General features: G+C 42.4%; 1 protein-coding gene across 1 annotated transcript in view; it reads right to left on the bottom strand.

Moving 5' to 3' along the window:
* The window catches only part of LINGO1 (leucine rich repeat and Ig domain containing 1), a 922,926-nt gene that overhangs the window by 389,752 nt on the left and 511,049 nt on the right, over window positions 1–22,125 (bottom strand). The window contains exon 2 of the mRNA XM_086959297.1: window positions 14,714–14,773. Within this exon, the coding sequence (XP_086815423.1) occupies window positions 14,714–14,731 (18 nt within the window). The 5' untranslated portion in view covers window positions 14,732–14,773. The remainder of the gene's footprint in view (window positions 1–14,713; window positions 14,774–22,125) is intronic.

Below are 22,125 nucleotides of genomic sequence, written 5' to 3' on the forward strand. Positions count from 1 at the left end.
AATGCTGTACAGGTGTGCATCACCAAGTGTACTGCTACAGGAACACCATCAGCCACGGTCGGTCTTGGGTGTACCTGCAGGGCGTTGACGTGCGGAGGGGGAGGGGCAGGGTGGAGGGTAGTAATCTATGGATTACGGAGCTTTACAGGTAAGTAAACATATAAATAAATAAAACGATTTTCGTTGCGTGCACTGCATCCCCAAATGCGATGCAGTCCGCCCAACAAAATTATCTTTATTTATTTTTATGCTTACTTACCTGTACAACCCCCTCCCCCCCCCCCCCACCCTGCCCCTAACCACGTCGCTGCCCTGCAGGTACACCCACTACCGACCGCGGCTGAACACCAAACTAGTGTACAGAGACTGGAGTCAACCAAGGAATACTGTACTAAAGAGGCAAGAGTAATCAGAGGAGCACTGAATGAGCATGTAAAATGATTACTACTACTAGAGGAATACCGTTCAAGTATGGAGAGGCAGTATTTGACCCAGAGGAATTCTTCCTTACAGAGTACAACGTCTGGAGTAAAATATAGGAGTACCGTACTTGATGTGCAGTCAGAAGTAAAGGAATTATATACAAGTGTGCGGATCCGGTTATATTATCACAGAATGTGACTCAGTGTGCTGAGTAAGGAGCATGGCACAGGAATTCTTCACCATAGAGCGCAGAGCCAGGAGAGCTGCAAACGTATAGTAAAGTATACGTATGGAAAGCCAATTGTATTACAATGAGTTCTATACTAATTGAAGTGTGCAGTCAGGAGCATTACAGAATCTTTCTATATTATAAAGCGGAGAGGCAGGAGTATTTCAGAGGAGTCGTGTCTTATTATGGGCAAAGCCTGGAGTTTACCGAGGCGTTCCATACAATGGTGTGGAAATTCAGGACTGTGACAAAGGAATTCAGTTCTATAGTGTGCAAAATCTTAGGAATTGTGGAGGAATTGTGTGATGCAGTGGGCAGATGCAGCTGCATTACAGATCAATTCTGTGCTGCAGTGTGCAGAGTAAAGAGTACTAGAGAGGAATACTGTAACATAGTGTGCCGAGTCAGGAGTACAGCAAAGAAATTATCTACTGTAGTGGGCACAGACGACGTGTTAGAGAGGCATGCGGGCCTATAGTGTGCAGAGTCAATCTTATTAAAGACAACTGTAGTATTATACCGTGTAGAGTCAGGAATACTACAGACAAGTGCTGTAGCACAGTCTTAACATGGGAACACTGGGAAGCACTGCCCTGCAGTGTGCAAGGGCAGGGATCTGAACTGGAGACCCCCTCACTGATGCATAGTGGCTTTATGGGTATCAATAAACGGGGCGAATAGCATCATATAGTAAGCTACATATCATTCACTACAAGTTCTTACACAGGCTTTAGTACATACCTGCTAAACTAAACCGTTATGTTCTCTGTCCAGAGGACCAATGCACCAGGTGTGTGTTGGAAGGCACAGACATCTACACCTTGCATGGTCATGCCCCCAGATTCAAGCCTATTGGACAGAGACTGAAGGCGCACTCACATTAATGACCGAGCAGAATCTCACACTCCACCATTGCTGGCGGTATTGGGATACTCAGGAGACGTGGAGGCGGGATATCGAAGATCACTCTGTCTACTGTTAGCCTAGAGACGAGTTGCATGTCGCTGGGGAAGAGGGCGAGCATCAGAATTCAAAGACTGGCTGCAAGACTTATTATAGTGCACTTAATATAGTGCTAGACTTAATATAGACTTAATATAATACTTAATATAGACCAACTACACACACATGCTGAGTTATTGCCCCCCAGCTCTCATCCCAGGGATATACGAGGACCATTGGAAGTCTACCCTCCAGCCTGAGAGCAAGATATAGTCGAAGACCAGACACAGACACAGTAGCTCCAATGACACACCACGCAATTCCTCATATCGGAGCTGCTAGCTAGCTACCGGCTGCTGATATAACTCCCTCATTGAAACTCCTCCCCTCATACCTATGGGGGAAACCTCACACTTGACACAACTTTGTTGCTATTATGGATGCCTCATTGTACATGCAGTTTGCTCACTGCCCTCAGACTTGCCTACACAAACTATGCTGCCTCTTGGAAGATCTGCAAAGGGAGAATGAGAGTTTACTACATGTCTATTGCACGATACAATAGGATGTGATGTTGCACAAGCCTGTTCTGAATGTTAAATGTTCATCTTGGATTGCCTTATTTTGTACAAATCCAAGAAAAATCGGACTTTTTGTATATGTAACAAAACTACTACTAAAAAAAAGTCTTAAGAAAAAGAAGAAAGCGTAACAAGGAGAGTAATGCACTGCAGCGTGACAAAGACACAACACTGACTAGTTACACGGCTCCAAGTGTGGTGCTGAACTGGAGCATGGCAATAGGATTCAGACACTGAAAGATGCTAAATAACAGCCATGCACCCTTAACACACAATAATACCTTGTACTGCATACAACACCCAGAATAACAATTAGAAACAAGCAATCTAGGGCCTCATTTATAAAAAGTGACGCATCGCTGCGTGAAAACAGCGATGCGTCAATTTTCACTGCGCACTCCTTGCCACACCAATGATGCATCATATTTAATGTATGATGCATCATGTCGCAAGGACTTACAGATATGTCAGTATTTCTGACGTATCTGTAAGCGCAAAAGTGACGCATTGCTGGAGTGTGTCACAAAAGTGACGCAACTCCAGCAATGCGTCCTTTCACATGGGGAAAGCCCCATATGAAAGGGCTTGCGTCAGTCTTACGCCTGCTGTGAGGCAGGTGCATGATTTTGACGCAACAGCATCCTAAAAGTGACGCAGTGAAATCTCATAGATTTCACTGCGCCACTATTACGAGGCTTTTTGCGGGGGAACGCCCCCTCTGCATACATTATACCTGACGCAGGTATAATGTGGCACAGGGGTTTAAAAAGTGACGCATCTACCTAGATGCGTCACTTTTTAAATATGGCGCAACAAGGCGCATATTTTACGTGCTGGTGCGTCACAAAAAGTGATGCACCGGCGGCGCAAAACTGACGCAGGCCTTCATAAATAAGGGCCCTAGTGTGACAGAGCCATACATTTAACCAGCCATGGCCCGTGCAGGTAAGAGCGGTGGGGCCGGGTAGAGAGGGTATTTCGATAGACGACGACAAGGGAAAATTAACTATTTATTAAATTTTTCCTCCTGGTCGTCTGTCGAATCCCAACCCGACCCCACTGCCGCTCTGCTCTTACCTGCATGGGCCGCAGTTGTATTTAACTCTTGAAAACCCAGATCAGAGCAATTGGACTATCATACTGTCAAAGCTCAAAGCGCCACGAGGAAAATGGGATGAAATTTGCAGCTGTGTAGTCCAGCCTCCCAATTCCACACTTAGTCTTATGTCTATATTTTGATGGAAAATATTGAGGTGAACTGTGAACATCAGAATGTTTCGAACCAAGTCACTATCCTGAACACTGTTTGGAAGTCCTTTTTGGTAAAGGAAAAAAAAAAATGTAAATTCGTATTTGTAAAGCACAAACTACTCACCCTTAAGGGTCTCAAGGCGCTGGACGCCGCCATGGAAACTAAGGCCTAGATGTAGGTAATAGCAAATTACCGAATGGTAAATACCGAATTTTACTGATTCAGTATTTACTATTCGGTAATTGCTATGTAGGTAAAAATTCGGTAAAAATACCGAATTGGTAAGTTCGGTAATTACCGATTCGGTAATTACTGAATCGGTATTTGCCATTGATTCCTATGGGCCTTTAAGCCCATAGGATTCAATAGCAAATACCGATTCGGTAATTAGCGAATCGGTATTTGCCATTGATTCCTATGGGCCTTGAAGCCCATAGGATTCAATAGCAATTACCGAATCGGTAAAATTACCGATTTTACAAGGGGGACAGGTTGTCACTTTGACACCCTGTTGCACCCCTGTTACGGGCTTGTGTGCCATTTGACACACATACATGCCCTTAGGGCATGTCTGTGTGCCATATGGCACAGGTGTACATGCACAGATGTGCATGTACACATCGAATTCGTTATTTACCATGTAATAGTATTACATGGTAAATAACAAATCGGTATTGGCCTGTGGCACTGTTTCCAGTGCCACCTACATCTGTATTTACCGATTCGGTAACTTTACCGATTCGGTATTTTACAGAATCGGTAAATTTAACAAATCGGTAAATATACTGATTCTGTATATTTTAAGGGCCCTACATCTCCATTAGCAAATACCGGTCGGTAACGGCAGATGACCGGTATTTGCCAACCTACATCTGGCCCTAAGTGAGCTATTGCCCAGAGTCACATGGTGCTGAGCTGCCGCCGGAGCTGGGGATCAAACCGTGAACCCTGTGCTCCGAAGTCAGCTACCCTAGCCGCTGCACCACACCTCTCCTGCAGACCCCCTTTTGTAAACTTGAGTATGAGTGCTGCTGATAGGAAAGCAAGCGGATCCGACTATGCCCTCTCCTCCCTTTGTCTTTGCCTGGGTGCTGTGTGGCAGGGTTGCACAGAAGAACAGAACAGCAGCCTCCCGGGAGGGATGCCTGTTTTGTGGCATATAATCGCTGTAACCTCCAGTGCAGAGAGCTGGGTGAGATGGTTTTGCCTTCCAGTGCCCCCTATGCCTTGGACTTTGTGTGCGGACTTCTCTTGCATCATTTGTGACAACTACTGGCCTCTTCCTCCATGTGTTGAGGGCATGCCTACCATCGACTCTTTCGCGTGCGTCTCAGAAGTGTTGCTGAGCAACACTCAGAAGTCTCCTAAACTCTGATGGGATGTGGAGTTATGCAGGACCCAGGTAAATGCTATATTAGGCAACTTCAGATCCCATGGATTGTCCCACAAGGTCCTTTGTGTACCCTTGTCCCCCATGGGCTGACCCAGCAACTTGATCCTATGGTCAAAGCCCATTTTGACCACTCTCAGGCAAGAGTGTGTCTATGAATACAACCATTGGTCTATGTTTCAATAATGAGTGAGATCCAAGAACACACATTTCCTATCAAATCCCTCGGACGTTTCTAAATGGAAGTCTTACGCACTAGAGCATTTCAGCATCTGACCTAGACTAGTACTTCCTGTGATAAACAGCCATGAAAAGGCTGTCTATCACCACCTATCAATGATAGTAAATTCCTACAAGATAGCATTAGCCCAGTAACCTGCATGTGAAATTTCCCAAAAAACATTCGTTCATGAAGTTGGGACAAATTTCTGAACCACCAAAGATCCGAAAAAAATAATCCTAGTTTAACTCTGTAATCATTAATGCTAGTTTTATTGGTCATTCACTATTATTTTTTACGGCTTGCCAATTTTAAGAACTTATTAAAGTGGCACTCCTTTATTAAAGTAATAACCCAGGCTGGGTTTTTATCTTTTACTCGGTTATAATGATTATGTTATATTCTATCTATATTAAACCTTAAAATACATGAAATCTTCTACCAGCAAGTTGTAATGTCCCTAGTCGATGATAATAAAGAAATGGCATATAGGACCAACTATAAAAATCATCTTATACTTCTGACATCACAGTGCCAGCTGCTAGAGCCTGCAGGGGAGGTGACAGACAGATCACAGCATAATTAAAGCTAACATTTAAATCTGGCCTTTTCAGCTTCTGTTCTGTTTTTTCCAGATGAACAGTGACCATCATAAATGAGGTATATTATGACAACATATTTACACAGTTAATGTAGGAACGGATTCTAATATATTTTGCAACACATACCTAACTGCTTTTTGGCATGTTTAATTTTGCACTGCAGATTATATCTTTATCCTTCCTGTCTGAAAACATCCTATCTCTTTCATATGAAGAAGAAAGACACCAAGAATTTAAGTGGTTTGAATGAACAGTGATGGAGTGACCATGTATTATAATTAATAAAGCACCAAATGCCGTACATTAATAGGATAGTGCAAGTTACCTCAGAGTTCCATGACCTGATAATGGAAATCAATGTCTGCCTTGTTCCTCTATGTGTGATCACAGAACTCCTGTGTAACTTGCAATATCCTTATATTGTAGGAATGAGGGTACTTTATCCCATATATTCCCATCCCATGAGCTAGATCCCAAATGTTTAACCAAGCTAGCTTAACATATGTACAGTCTATGGGGATGCAGATTTCATCTCAAACTCAGTATATTGATCCATACGGTACATATGCATTTTCGTCTTTGATACTACTAAGTGCTCCCTGCATTTTCAAAGAATGACACTCACAAAGCTATGGTACCTAGACAATGTCAATGGGAAAGTTGCACTGTATAGAATTACCTTAGAAACCCAGTCATAACTTAGGGTTAGTGTTGTGCAATGCTTCCGATTCTGAGAATCCCAAATGGAATAACAGGTGAGTAGTTCTCCACCATGCAAATGTTTATTTTTAATCTTTTATTTTACAGAGTTTTATTTAGCGCAAGCTTGACCCGAATCGGGTAACAGAGCGCTTTACATAGCACCAGTTGCATTACATGAGGACATATTAATTTTTAGTAGGCACAGGGAGATTAAGTGATATCCCCAGAATCACAGGATGTTCAACGTCACTGCCGAGACTCGAACCCAGTTCCCCAGATTCGGGGTCGACTGCCCTTGCCGTTAGGCCAACTCCTCTCCCCTTTATGATGTCACCCATTTCCCACTTTTTGATAGCCGCCCTTGTAAAGTTTTATTTTTGTATGTCCGCTCTGCACAAAATCTAACATGCTGATCCAATAAACAGTTGTGAACACTATTAATGGAAGAGCTTCCAAATGATGCCTTTCCATACCCACTCGGTACGGTAAGGAAACATTTGGTGTGCTGACACCCTCCCCCACCCCACTGCCATCTTACTTTCATGTATCAATATAATTCACATAAAGATATATCTCTCTTTCTTTCCATATATTCTTAATTCCAATTCCAATTCCAAAAATTCTTTATTTCGGCCATATAGGCCATAAAAGATGCAGTTAATCAGTTACCTGTGTTCCTGACACCTTCCCCTCACTGGTTTCTAACCTAACCCTCCATTCCCGTGTGGGCTTCTATGGGTTTCTCATAGTAAGAGGGAGCGGTTGGCGGGTTTGACATGGCACAGTCACTCAGAGCCCCTGCTGAGCACAGTAGAGGTCCACCCCCTCCCCTAAAGTCCCACATGCCCTGAGAAGGCAGTAAAGAGTGCGAGACAGTTCCACAGCATCATCACAGTTTTTACCTCTTTCCTCTGGTCTGTGGAGACTAGAGAGTAGGGCTGTGTGAAAATTGTGTAAGTTGTTTATCCACAAGTATGCAGAATTTCGGCAAAAACATGTGATATCGTGCACTTTTGCGTTATGCATAACTATGCATATCGTAAAACTGCCATTTGGAACTGTTTTTAGTGAGAAATGTGTCCTCGCCTCCGATTTGGACCCGAGGATGCACTTTGCGATAAAAAACAGTGCAAATAAAATTTAAAAAAAATAAAAAACAACAACCACTTGTGCTCTGTAGTTTTATACTGGGATGGTCCTTTTCTGGTGAATTATTACTGTGAACGGCGTGTAATAATGCATGGTGTTGTAATAATGTAATTTCAGCAGTTTTGCATAATAAGAGTAACCGTACTGGCAGTGGGTTATGAAAATGTGGTCACTGCAGCTCCCTATCTGCAATTCTGCTTTCTTCAGTTTAGCTCTCTGGTCTAATGGGATGGACAGCAGGTCAGCATTTGTCCTTCTCCTCCACTACTTCCTTTGGGTCTTTGGGGACCTAGGTGAGGCAGAGATGGACAGAGCAACCAACTACCAGATTCCTAGTGTTGACATCAAAGTAGTGAAAAATGGGTTTTAATTTTCACTGCTCTGAGTCACAATTAGAGACACACATGGAATCACAAATTACTTCATTATTGCAATCACTGGTGACACCACTGGTGTTCCATTACTTTTGCCTTGAGATATAAGAATAATCCCCGGACGGGTAACTCTGCTCCGTCAACGGAGTTTGCAAATTTTTGCCCACTCCGCTCCGAGCTCCATCCAAACACGGAGTTTAGGCAAAAAAACTCCGCTCCGTGGTGGAGCGGAGTTAGCCAGCCCCTCCACCCTCCCAAATGAATAAAAACATTAAAAAGTAGGCACTAACCTGCGTGGCTGCCTCCTCCTCTGCCTGGCCGCTCTCCTTCCTGCTTCTCGCCGTCCTTGCTGTCCTTCTCCTATGAAAAAACACTACGTAGTGCGTGCGCAACATAGTGTTTTTTCATAGGAGAAGGACGACAAGGACGGCGTGGAGCAGGAAAGAGAGCGGCTAGGCAGAGGAGAAGGCAGCTACTCAGGTAAGTGCCTTTTAAAAAAAAAAAAATCATTAATTTGGGTGGGGGGAGGAAGCGTAGCGTAGTGTAGTTTCATTGAGCTTTTTTCAAACTCAGTGGAAATACACGTACTATGCCTGCTACGCCCACCCTTAATAAGGATGCAACATTTCTTTAAAAAAAGAAGACTTCAAAAAAGAACAACACAGGAGCAAGTTAAGAAGCCAAACCTCATAGGTGCAAATCATTTTCTCACATTATAATTATCATTGTTTTTTAAGTGACTTAAAAAGTGTTGAGAAGTTATTTGATAACAAATATATATGTGTCGAACAAATGAACCCTCAAAGATTATGCATAAACACTTTTTCTGTAACAGAAAATCCACATGTGGAGATAAGATAAATAAATACATAAACAAAAGGCGTTAACAAAATTGAGACATATTTTCACCCAGGATCGATTAGCTATTTGAAGCATGCAGAAAGTTTTATTACAGACGGTAATATTAATTTTGTACAGTAACCTTTCTGAGCCAAAATTACTGTGGGCACTGCAAGTTTTAAATCCATTTCTGACTTGCACTAGTCCTTTAGTACAACTCGCAGAGTATTTTGCATTTACAAAGCATGTAATTTAACATGCTGGAAATGCTGTGTGTGCAACACTCTTCAACATATCAAGCACAAAGCGTGTGAGTGCTTTTCAACAGTTCACAGTTGTCTTTGATCGGTGTGTAGAACACCCCATTGGACGTATTCTATTTATATTAGGATTCTCAGTGACTAAAAAGATTTACTAAGATTTTTAAAGTATTTTGAATAAATAAATCATAGATAAGAATGTATAAATGGAATAATAATAATAATGTATCAATAATGTAATCGTTAAAATATATTCTAATGTATCAATAATGTAATCGTTAAAATATATTCTCGTATACCATTTACCCATGGATTGAATACCCATAATGAGATTTCAACAGAATTCTGGTTTGACACGAAAAATAATTACTGGTTATGATGGAATCTTAAGATATGCTTATAGTGTGTTTTTTATATCTGGATTTTACCAAATGCCAAAATTGCATCTTAGGGGTTTCTAATTGCAGGTACAGAAGCATCTTTATATGCCTATATATGATCTGCTAGTAAAGTGGTGTAACATCACAAGTTATGCAATTTCATTGAGATGATATGCATTATGATTCACTGACAATGGTCAGAATTTCAACAATGAAAATAAACGAAAGTGATAGTTTAGATTCAGATAAGATAAGTCGGTGTAAAATTGCCTTCGCATCAGCCCAGTCCGGAGTCCTCTTTCTTTCTTTATTTACCTGTGGCTTTACAAAGACCTATATCTATTTCTCTCTTTGATTATGACCTAATATGTCACAAACCTACAGCCTCGACAAAGGCCATGTCCTGGGTCTAATATGTCCCTGTTTTGTCTGTTACACCCTGCATCCACTATGTGCTGAAGTGAGTTTTTCCAGTTTCAATCTGGTCTTCGACCCAAAAGGAGTCCAAACCTACATGCAGCCTGCAGGGGGCTTTACTGTAGAATCCAACACGTCTTTATAATGAGGAGTAGATGGCACTACTTAGGCGAAGGGACTCAGCAGTCTTGTGTGGGTTAAAAAAAAACGAGAACAAAAAATAAAAGTTACACTGGCAAAGAAGAAGATGTTTACAAAAAAGAGAGAGAAACATCGCACTGAAATTTGTATGGAATGCCAAAACACTACGCGCATCTCTAGAATATCTGACGGTGTGCACTCAGCCAAAATAAACATAAATCAAAGTCAAAAGATAAATCAGGAAGAACTGTCAAACGAGTCTTACAAGTGATGGATGAATATTTAGACATGTTGGTTTGAGTTTAAAAAAGGTTGTTTTTACAGCCCAGGACAAATTTGCAACACAATTTAAATAATCTGTTCAAAGCACATTTCCTCCTAAAAGGACTTATTTTCTCCACACCTTCCCACTGCCTGTTGAATATACCAAGCCTGCTTTTTATTCAGAGTTAAAAATGTGATAACAGTGATAACCTTTAAACACCTTTCAATACCTCAGTAGGATACTTGGCATGCGGTGTGACTCTTTGCCCATATTTAAAAGGCAACATGACTGTCACTTGCTAAAAATATGAACCCTCGTGCAACACTCTAAACATATATATTCTTGGAGATAAAATGCATTTCACTGACAAGACGTCGTCATCTTTGTATCTGAAGAATTGCTAACAAGACTGACTCAAGAAAGGCTGCCGAAAATCTATAATGTTTTTGAAATAATGGTTTTGGTGAGAATATATTTTATTATATTTAATGTAGAGCTGACTAAATTGGTAGGCGCCAGATTTCCCATTATAACAGAGACACACGCATACCGAACATCAACAGTTGCACGGTGTGCTGTAAAAGGTCACATAAGGTATGTTGTATAAATATGGCTTATTTAGATAGGTTTAAAAGAAGGCATGGTTCTGAATAGCGGTTGATTTCTAGGTTTTAATTATTAATGTTCCAGTTCTAATTTAACTATAAACTGAAGCTTGAGGGCAAATCCAAACACGTTTATTGACACCCATTAAAACAGCACACATTTGGAATTTTTAATTATCCATTGCACCTTTCTGAAGTTGAGAAGCTTGTCAACTTCACAAGACTTTATCGGTGAGTGAAATTTCTCACAAAAATCGGTTCTCTCCGGTCATCTTTCATTTTTGAAAGATAAATCTCCCACAAAGCTTGCATATTGGAGATTGTTTTCTTTGAAAGCCTACATTTTGCTCGATTTTCAACCACTTTCTACACGTCTTTTAGAGAAACTACCTAAAATGTATGCAAAAGGTTTTATAATTTCGGAAAATCTTCTACATAACCCCTTTTTATGACTTTATCAACAACATTTCTTGTCTCTACGTATATATACAGAGAAAGACCTACTTAAAAATAAATAAACATAAAGCCAATTGTTCTTCAAGCACTCATAAAATGATTTTTATATAATTAGATTTGTCATAAAAATTTCAAACCCTGTTGTTTTCACAAACAAATATAAATAATTCTAGCTTACATATATTGTTAATGTAATGAGTTTACAAAAATATCTGCTACCTCTTTGAGATGCATTCTTCTTAGATCATTGTTAAAATATTGAGACTCGTTTACTTTTACATATCTGGTGCTCTGCCATCAATATTGTTTCCATCAATCTGCTCTATAAATGAAAACTGAGAGACCTAGAATCAATAACGTGGCTGAAGTGCCAGTTATGCTTCATCCTACAATAACTATCTTCTGCATAATACTCTCACATGAAATCATACAAAAAGGTATGGAAACATGTTAGCTGATATATGTAAAATTCAGAGTCTGCCCTTGTCATGGTATTTTGGTGCAGAGACTTTTCAGATGAGCGTTTTCTGATGCTACTGGTGTGCCACTGAATGAGAGGGTCTATGTCCCCCTGTATGTGTCAGGATTCAAGTCCCAGTTAGTGACTCTCAAAGTCTGTTTCCCAGTATTTTTTATAATTTTCTCATAATTTGGGTCTCTATATCTCTGTTCTGCACCCCCTTGCCACACTGTCCAACTTCCAGTGTCCAAGTCCAAATTTCCATATTCCAATTCCAGGTTTTGAGGTCCTTGTCTTAGCATTCTGGTAGTCTCTTCACAAATACTTTTCAACTTAATGATTTTTGGGCAAAGAGGTGAAGATTGTTTAGAAAAGAAGTCAACATATGCACTGCTACTGTATTTTAATTGTAATTAATGGTTACACAAATATCTTTGTTTCTCTAGGAGAATCTCTGTTTCTGCGAACCACAACAATGTAAATATGAGCACTTACACCTCATTGGTGTTGATTAGGGTTTGAACCTATGCAGAATGTTTCTGAACAGAGCAGGCGTGGATTAGACTTACTTTTATGAGCAGCATACTTTTTTCTGTTTTATAAACTGTGAATTAGGACCAAGGGAGCAGAGTGCTTTAAATTAATTACACCATGAGCATTTTATTAAACCCGTCCCTAGAAACATTGCCCATATAAGGAATCAACAATACATTTGAAAAGATACCATACATGTGCCAAATTCCACCATTCTCTAAAAAAAGTCAGAAATTCCTAGGCAAAGTAAAACAAATCTTGGCAAAGTCTCATACATGTAATTTGAACATTAAAATAATTCTCAGAGAAAGAGGCTAGTCTTTAAAAAAAAGTCTGTGTTGGCAGCTTGTTGGGGTAATGTGAATGTCTTCATATTCCTATTTCTTTTAGCATATGTCTATGTTATTCTTAACAAAATACTGCACACCTGACTGCGTTTTACTGAAATGAGTTACTTTTAAAAAACGTAAGACATAAGTTAACATAATAAAACCTACTATTGCCACGCAATTGTCTAAAACTGTTATGCAACTGTGAAAAGACAATGTAAAAATACTCTTAAAACACCATCTTCTGAGTCTGTGACTCTAGTTCAAATGCCATTCCACTATAAACAAATGTCTTAGTGAGGGTCTAGCAGGATGAAAAGGATCTGATGAAAATAAGAAACGTTCACTAAGGAAGACAGACGTGCTAAAATGTTTTCATTTTGCAATGATAACCTAATCTGCACCTCAACATGTCTTCTTAACTGGTGAACAAGAAAGCTTTGAAAGTATGGGAGCTGCTTCTAAACCAACAGTTATCAGCTGAAAGAGATGCTATTCTGTGTGAACTCCTAGATGGAAGGGATTACTCATTTGCAAGCCCAGTGCACCGCCAGAGCGTCACTTTTTGTGATATTCTGGTGGTGCACAGGGCTTAGCCCTATCTACAAGGCCAGGTACAGCCATCCTGCGTGATTTTTTCATGGCCTTGTAGATATGGAGTGAGGCAACACAGTGCTCGCGTTGCCTCACACTATGATGGAGAGGCGTGACATGAGCATTACGGGGGACGTTCCCACGTAACACTCATGCAATTGACACATTCTCAGATATACAACAAGTTGTAAACCTTAGAATGTGTCAAAAGCCTGCGCATCTCCAGGGGAGGCAAGGGGGAGAAACAACGAGGAGAAATAACATTATTTCTTCTCGTTTATTTCTCTATGTTTGCCGCATTCAGCAGCACACATAGAGGATGAAATGGCCTCCATTTATTGTTCTTGTGCCAGAAGGTGTCCACTCTTTCACAAAAATATTCATCCCTACAACACAGACAACCTTGCACCGTAGTGTAAGGGTGCCTGTGTTGGCTCATGGCAGCAAATTGAGCATCAGCACAGGGAAAGAGGACAGGAATGCACCGTATCGGGTAGATATGGCACATCCCTGCCCTTAGGGCACACAGCAGGAAGTCTTGCAGAATTGCTCTTCAGCAAAATATTGTAAATTAGGCCCAGGAGTTTCTAAGGTTAAACATAGGTGCAGTACCTACAATATATGAATCGTCATTGCCTGTGGATTGATAAGAGACTATGCAGTCAACTCTCAGACTTTCTTGTGCCTGTAGATTTCAACCTCCTGGTGCAATGATTATGAGATTTCTTCCCTTAAAATGGAAAATTTGATTCCCAGAATTAGGAATTCACAGTGGGCATACACTTAGACTAGTTGGAAAGCATGCCATGGACGTTCTTTAAAAAAATGCCAGGGATAGCAGAAGTGACATCACATGACCCTTGAACCTAGATAACATCGCTGTTTAACCCCTTGCCTCACCCTACGCCACTTTGCTGATGAGGGATCAGGGCAATGAGTAGAAGAAAAAGCAAAAAGCAATAATTCTGTCTCAGAGCCCTGCTTGCTTTCTGTTCTCCTCTCTTGCTTTAAGTCCAGGAGTAAGAATGGCAGTGCCAAGGCAGGCAAGTCAGTGGTAGCTGATGCTAACCTTGACTACCTCCAGTTGACATTCTTGAGCATATCTGGCAGTCTCTTCCATTTGTTAAAATGTAGTAACTTAGAAGTAACAATCAAAGAAATGGGTAGGAAAAAGAGATAGCTAGCTATATCAAACTTTTGGGAACATACACAGAGCTCTGACATTTGCAGATTGTTGGTAGCCAAAGAGACACATTTTGAAATAAGTGCGTTGGGAGAGGGAAGACAATACCCAAAGCACGGGTAGAGAAATGTCTCCACGGTAAAATGTATGCTTCCTATATATCAAAGCTGGCAACTCTTGATTTATCCCCTGCTAAAGAAATTGTCGGGTTTTAGTAGTCTGAGAAATTGAAATCAGGTCCTTTGTTTGTTACACATTGCGTCAAGACATGGACCTGGAAATATCCTGGGGCCAAAAATTCAAGTCAAAGAGGCAGAGAAACGCTGGATCGTTGCTAAGATTAGAATTTCACAGTGACTTGCATTCATATGTGAAAATTGCTTACCTCGAAGAGCGTATTCATTTGGTGAATAGATGTTCAACCCGTACTGATCAACTTGCCACCCTGCAAGGGAAGAAAAGAATTAGCACACATCTGTTGTGATCAATTAACTGCAGGAAGCCAGCAGATCATACATCAGATTTGCATACCTAAAATCCTTAATGTTTGCCTTTAGGCAAAATCCCTTACAGTTCTTCAAAGCTAAAGCTTGCAAAAGGTTTGTAGGTCAAATTAAAGCGGTAATTGCTAACAACATAGAGTCTTTGTTCATAAGAGTAACACAACAGCAACTATCATTTTTGATGAAATCTCTCTAAGACTGGATTCAAAGGTTTATCAGGTAGAACTAGGAACATTACCATGAGAACATAACATAACAGAATAGAACATAATTTTCTAGAAAATTACAGCATTTGGGGAAACAGGATAGTAGCTACCATAAGCGGTAATAAATTGCTGCTGGTAGCTATGGAACGCTATTGTTGGTGGTGAAATTGCACTGGTGATAAATAACAGCATGGCATAAGACATAATAAATCCATAAGGAAAAAGCTGACAGCACAAAAAAACATTAGTTTATCTCCGGTCCAAAGAATGGAAGCTTACAACTATGACATCCAGACACACAACACACTTGGGTTGAAGGCCCCATGTGCAGTATCACCAACACTAAGGGCTTCATTACGATGTTGGGCGGAATTTCCTCTGCCCGACATCGTCTAGGTCAAGGGACCGATCGACACCCTTTTGGCGGTCCCGACCCACTGATTCGGATGCAATCGAACACCGTTCAGGTGCATGACTACACTTTACAATGCGAGCATGTATTCCGGCCAGAATACATGCTCCCATTGTAAAATAGGAGATGCAGTACATCCCTGTACATCCCTGCACATCATGGCAGGCACCTTTAGGTCCCTGCCATGGGATGAAGGATCAACGGGGGGCACCATAGGTGCCACATCGGCCTCCAATTGGGGGCTGTGCACCCTTCGGGGCCCTGCAAGGGGGCCCTCAAAGTCGACTTCCAACAGCCTTTCTGTGTCGTAAAGGCCAGCACCGAAAGACTGTCGAAATCCAACATCGTAATCTCTCAGGCCGACAGTCGGAGGAGCCTTTTCCGACAAAATCGCAATCATGCCCTAAGTGCAAATTCACGGAGGCATCTGCAGCCTAATGGAAGAAGCAGTGGAAACCAAGACAAGATCCACCACCTTGGAGGGGGGCCTTTTGAGCACGTGGATTAGTTTCATAGCTCCGTCTGTGATGGTACAGGCAAGCTAACAATGGAATGGGTTGCTCTTACGGTAACTGACAGTGATTAACATTAATTCCGTATTTCCGTCCATCAATTTTTGCTGCCTTCACAAAGAGGCAAGAAATACAGGTTGGCGCCAATTTATTCTAAAGAAAAAAAGCAGAAAGAAAACATCTTGGCTGCAAAATTAATTACATCTACTATGCAGAAAGAAAATCAATTCTGTGGTACAATTATAAAACTACTGGATTTGGGTTCCTGAGAATTAAGTTATCAACCCGCTGCAGCAGCGCAGTGTACAGTACAATATATTTGAAATGGGTCTCCTAAATACTAAATTGATGATTTGGGAGCTATTTAAGACTGGAGGCTATCTATTCAGTCATTTTTAAGGCGTTAGCTAAACAGGTAATGGACCAGCTTCGAATCTAGGTTACCCCTCTTTTGCCCTATTAGCATAGTGTATGTAGAAAATACATTTCTCACGATTGTTAACAAAAAAACGGCGATACTTAATAAAAGCATAACTTGAGCACTTATCTTCAGTCTGCAAGACTTTATTTAAACCATTTTTACCCTAATTCCATTTTTAGTTAGTAGTTTAAAATACAGGTTTCAGAAAGACATCTTTTCAAAGATTTTCCGCTCCCAAATACATTCATCCCAACGCTCCGTGTAGTATACAAGGAAATGACGTTCCTTGACATTTTTTGACACCATTTTATTTTTGTATAATTACATTTTTATTCTTTACTTTATTATGTGCACATTTCTTGGTGTATTGAAGAAGACGTTTCTTCATGAGCGAAAGGATCAAACTGAGGTGAACACATAACAGTGAATGGAAATACTTCCAATGTTATTAAGATACTTTTCCTCCTCATCATTGCTATCTCTCATTCTATGCCTCCCTTTCCCCGTTCGACACGTCACCTCCCATCCCTCTACCTCAGGCCAACCTCTACTCATACTGCATACTTCAAATCCAATATAGTGCCTAATGTCAATCAAGCAAGTCGGACTTGTAAGCACGGGTTATCACCCTTGATGGTTTCTAGCTGTTGTGCTGCAGGTATCAGTTTAAAATTGAACAATTGAACAATAAAAACCCGTGGCAACTAAATAAATGAAAAACTCAAAATAGACAGATATATATGGGCCAAGCCGACATGGATATATGAAACAACTGGTTTATTGATTGATACAAATAATACAAAAAATATGATTCAGTACCCTTAAATACCTATTGCTGGGGTTAAAGGACGGCGTAAATTCAATAAAAACATATCACAACACGTAAATCCACAGACGCAGTCAAACTAACAACAGATTATAATCCAATTAGTCATTGAACAACGAGCACAAGGATGTGATGAAACATATTTCATACAATAAATATATAAAATACTCAGTATGAGGTACAGGTGAAAAAAATCGAAGAAAATGTGGTTTACATTTTTTATTCTTTGATGCAAACAGGTTGTCAAAATCTATGCACGTTCCAGCTGACTAAGCCTTCACAAGGAAAGCCACAACAAATTGTTAGTAAGTACCTTTAGTAATATCAATGTGTTATAGGTGTACATTCCAGACTCAGCTTGGAAAGGCAGTATCCCAGCTTTTGTAGTGGAAGGAGAGGAGGAGAGATCCTTGTGCTGTAAATATTGGATGGCTACAGTGTTGTCTCATGACACAACGTGCGAAAAACATATATTAAAAAAGTTCAAAAATGACTGAACTGAATAGGAAAAAAAGATGATTTTCTGTGTAAAAGCTAGATTAGTTGGCATACTTGGACAGGGCTGTTATGGTCCATCCATAAAGTTGGGTAGGGAATTTAGCTACTGTTACAAACCAGTGCCACTTGAATAATTCACTAGCCCATGATGCTCTTGGCACTCAGTGTTTTCTATTCAGTTTTTTTGGGGGGTTCACGGAGAGCGAGAGGATGAGTTGGTTATCATCGCTGTAGGAGATGATGATGATGTTGTGCTATCTGACGATCATGTAGATGTTGAAGATGGCTGGGATGAGGGATGAAGCTTGGGGTATGCTGCAGATGGTGTGTTTGGGTTGGGAGGTTAAGGGAGGGAGGCGGACTCTCTGGGTACATCCCCAGAGAAAGCATTCCATCCATCTAAGCATGTCATCTGTGATTCAAATCTGGTGTAGTCAATTGAGGCGTGTGTGGTGTGTGGTGGGAGACATTATCAAAATCTGTGGAGAGGTCCAGGAGGATCGGGGCTGCTGATGCTCCTCTGTCGAGTAGGGTGTGAATGTCGCCTGTAGCAGGGGTCAACTACTGTGGTTGGCTCTAAAACCTGAATGGGAAGGGTCCAGATGGTTGTTTCTCTCCAGGTGCCTGGTGAGTTGGAGGTTGATAGCTTTTATTAGGACTTTGGCAGGGAACGGGAGCAGGGAGATGGGACTGTGGTTCTGAAGCTCGCTGGGATCTGCCGAAGGTTTCCTGAGGAGAGGTCTGACCTTCGCATGTTTCATTTATTGGGAAAGGTGGCTGTGGTTATGGACGTGTTGAGGATGGTGGTGAGCTGGTGGTAGATCTCGTCTCTTCTGAGGTAGAAGAATCGGTGGGGGCCCCTGTCGGAGAGGGCTCCTCAGTTGCTGGAGTTGATAAAAGGGGTTGTGTTTGGTGAGCGTGGTCAGCGGGGTGGTTGATGGGTTGCTGAAGAGGGAGGAGAGTTGGGGATTGAACTTTCTATAAATGGCTGTTATTTTGTAATGGAAGTGGTCAGCGAAGGCGTTGTAGAGTTCCTCTGAGGAGGGGATCGAGTTTTCAGTGGCTGACAGGCAGGTGAACTCACTGATGATGGTGAAGAGTTCCTTCGCTTGGATGGCACTGGTCTTGATCTGGTAAGTCAGGGCCTCCTTTTTTGCAGCTTTGAGCTGACCGTGGTATTCGTTGAAGGCTGATTTGTAGGTAGTTTGGTCCGGTGTGTCTCCTGCTGGTGCTCCACCTTCTTTCCTGTTGTTTGCACTTGTGCTTCAACATGTTGAGTTCCTGACTGTTCCACCAGGCTCGTTTGGTATGTCTGTGCATTTTGGCTGATTTGGTTGGCGGCACTGGTGATCCAGGCGTTGAAGCGCTCTACTGTCTGGTCCAGGTTGGTGGTGATGTTGGGCTGTGTGGTGCTGAGGTTGTCGGCCCATTATTGCTGAGTGACCGTGGTCCAGCTGGGGCAGAGGGCGATGTGGCTGTAGGGGGTGGGGACGAGCAATCTGGTACAGTTAAAATGTACGAAGTGGTCTGACCAGTTGAGTTCCAAGGTGTGGCTGTATCTGATTCTGTTGTTGGACACAACATTGGGGTCCAGCATGTGTCCTGCTTTGTGTGTGGGGTCGGTGACCACCTGCTTGAGGCTGATGTCCAATCTTTTCAGGTTGGTCAGTGGAGTTGGTGTCAGTGGAGTCATCAGGCGGAAGTAGAGGCCTCCCATGAAGATGTAATGGCCGGATTTGGTGGTGAGCAGGGTGATGAATTCTGCAATGGTGTCACTTAGGCCAGCTCTTGGTGCTGGTGGTCTGTATGCGAGGGTGCTGTTGATGGTGGGTTTGTGGTCGATGTGTAGTTGGAATTCATGTGTTCCATAATCGGCATGGTATTGTCATCCCTGATGGTGCAGGTGATTAGTTCCTTGTGTACGATAGCAATGCCACTTTCATGTCTGTCGGTGTGGTTGCAGAGTTTCATCTTGTACTGCTAGGTGCTGCCAGGGTGATGTCTGGGGCCAATGCAGGGGTGAGCCAGGTCTCAGTGATGAACTTCAAGTTGGGGCAAGGGTGGAGATGGTGTCCCAGACTTCAGTGGCATATGTGCAGAGCAATCTGCTGCTGATCAGGAGTGGGGGTGGTCGGTAAACTCTGCTCCGCAGGTGGAGACTGTGGAGTTTTACCAATCCACACTCTGCTTGGAAGGCAGAGTTCAGCAAAAACTCTGCCAACATGCCGTGGGAGCAGAAATTAGCAGCCCACTCTCCCCTAGTCTCAGCAATCCCGAAGTGGGGGACTTACTTGTGGCAACAATGGGGGTTCTGGACCCCCACAGAGCCTGAGTAGCCACAGTGACTTCTTCCCTCAACCAGTAATGCACCAGGAGGGCCCATTGCAGGGTGGTTGAGAAAGTGGATGGGCCTCCGACGATGTCTCAGCAATCCCTCTGTGGCCGACTCACTAGCAACAAAAATTAGGGAGTCTTGGCCCCCAATGACCCACAGCAGCCAAGGAAACTTCATCCCCAAACTAGTAGTGTGGCAGAAGGCTCCTATGAAGAGTGGTCGATAAAGGGGACAGGGCCACCCATGATGTTGCAGTAATCCTGCTGTGGGGGGACTTACTTGTGGCAACAAAAGGGGTTCTAGGCCCCCAACTAACCTCAGCAGGAAAGGGACTATATCTCCCAACCAGTAGTGAGCTAGGAGGATACTTTTCCCAGTTGTTAAGCAAGGGGGCAGGGCCACTGATGACATCTCAGCAATCCCACTGGGGGACTTACTTTTGGCAACAATAGGGGATCTTGGTCACCAACAAACCTCAGCAGCCAAGGGGACTTCATACCGCAACCAGCAGTGCACCAGGAGGCCCTTTTGAGAGTGGTTGATAGGGGAGGAGCCTCTGATGACATCTCAGGAACCCTGCAGTGGGGGGCTTACTTGTGGCAACAATAGAGGTTCTTGGTCCCGAACAACCCTCAGAAGTCAAGAGGACGTCATCCCCAACCAGTAGCGTTGCAGGAGGCCCCTTTGCGGAGTGGCTGAGAAAGGGGGTGGGCCTCCGTAGACGTCCCAGCAATCCCACAGTAAGGGACTTACTAGTGGCAAAAATAGGGGTTCTTAGCCCCCAACGAGCCTCAGCAGCCAAGGAAACTTCATCCCCCAACCAGTAGTGTTTCAGGAGGCCCCTTTGCAGAGTGAGTGAGAAAGGGGACGGGCCTTTGACAACCTCTCAGCAATCCCGCTGAGGGGAATTACTTGAGGCAACAATAGAGGTTCTTGGCCCCCAAATACTCTGAGCATCCAAAAGGTCTTCATTAGTGGTGGCCCAGCGTACACTCCGCCCGCTCATACAAATGTATGGAATTTTGTGGAGTTTTTTGGCAACTCTGTGGAATTCTGCAAAGGGATACTCTGTGAACTCCACCCAGGCCTAATCAGGAGGCAACTGAGTTGTTCCGGGGGTGGGAGGGGGAGGGGTGATGGCATCGGGGACCGGCTGGTTGCTGTGATGTTGGTCGGTGTAGGGGTGGAGGTGAACCAACAGTAGATGCAGGTGAAAGGTCCCGCTGTTGATCTGCTATGGTGACAATGACCAAATCCTTGCGATAGGCATACAGGAGTCCCAGTCTCACCGATACCATACTCAAAATGTATACACGTGAAATTCCATAACACTAGCAATCTATGTAAATCCAAAACTGAAATGTATCAAAAGGCCTTAACATTCAGGTATAACAGATATTTACTGAAGAAATTGGTGAAAATCCATTGGTGCATGATGCACTTGTCCCACTAAGAGTCTTCTTTATGTTTTTTACCCCAGCAAGTTCCTCTGTTTGAGTTTTTCTTTTAATCGTTTCTAACCTGTCATAGACCTTGAAACTAGCAACATTAGTGAAGGTCAGCAGACCACATGGGAGAGGATTCAATGCACATCCACTCCCATTGCATGCCTGCTTTGTCTAAACTGGTATTGATCTGGGTGTATACAGGGCTTGAAGTGGGATGAACAAACTGGGAGGGGGTCGCTCAAAGGGGCGTGGCCAATTTAATTAAGGGCGTGGCTTAAAAAAAGTAAGCTAAAAATCTGTGCTTAGCATAGTGTGCAGCCTGACTTGTATTTTGCTGTTTCTGTCATTGCATCCAGATATATGATAAAAACGAGTAACATCTATTGGCTTTGTCAATAGTTGTTAGATGCATAAGATAAATAAGCAGCAGCTATAGCTTCTATATAGTATTGAAAAAGCTTCTACTTTTACAGCCCTGGTGACACTAGACAATGTTGCTGCTCCTGAGTTCCAAAAAAAGAGCAGGAAAATCCAGAGAGAAAACGACTCTCTTTAAAGGAATTCCCTTCCCCCTACAACATTCACCTGGCATGACGTCATGCCATAACTTCTCCACTAGTGAGAAGTGAGCAGTGT

The sequence above is a fragment of the Lissotriton vulgaris genome, chromosome 2_2, assembly GCF_964263255.1.
Source record: "Lissotriton vulgaris chromosome 2_2, aLisVul1.2, whole genome shotgun sequence".
In the NCBI taxonomy this organism is placed as follows: domain Eukaryota; kingdom Metazoa; phylum Chordata; class Amphibia; order Caudata; family Salamandridae; genus Lissotriton; species Lissotriton vulgaris.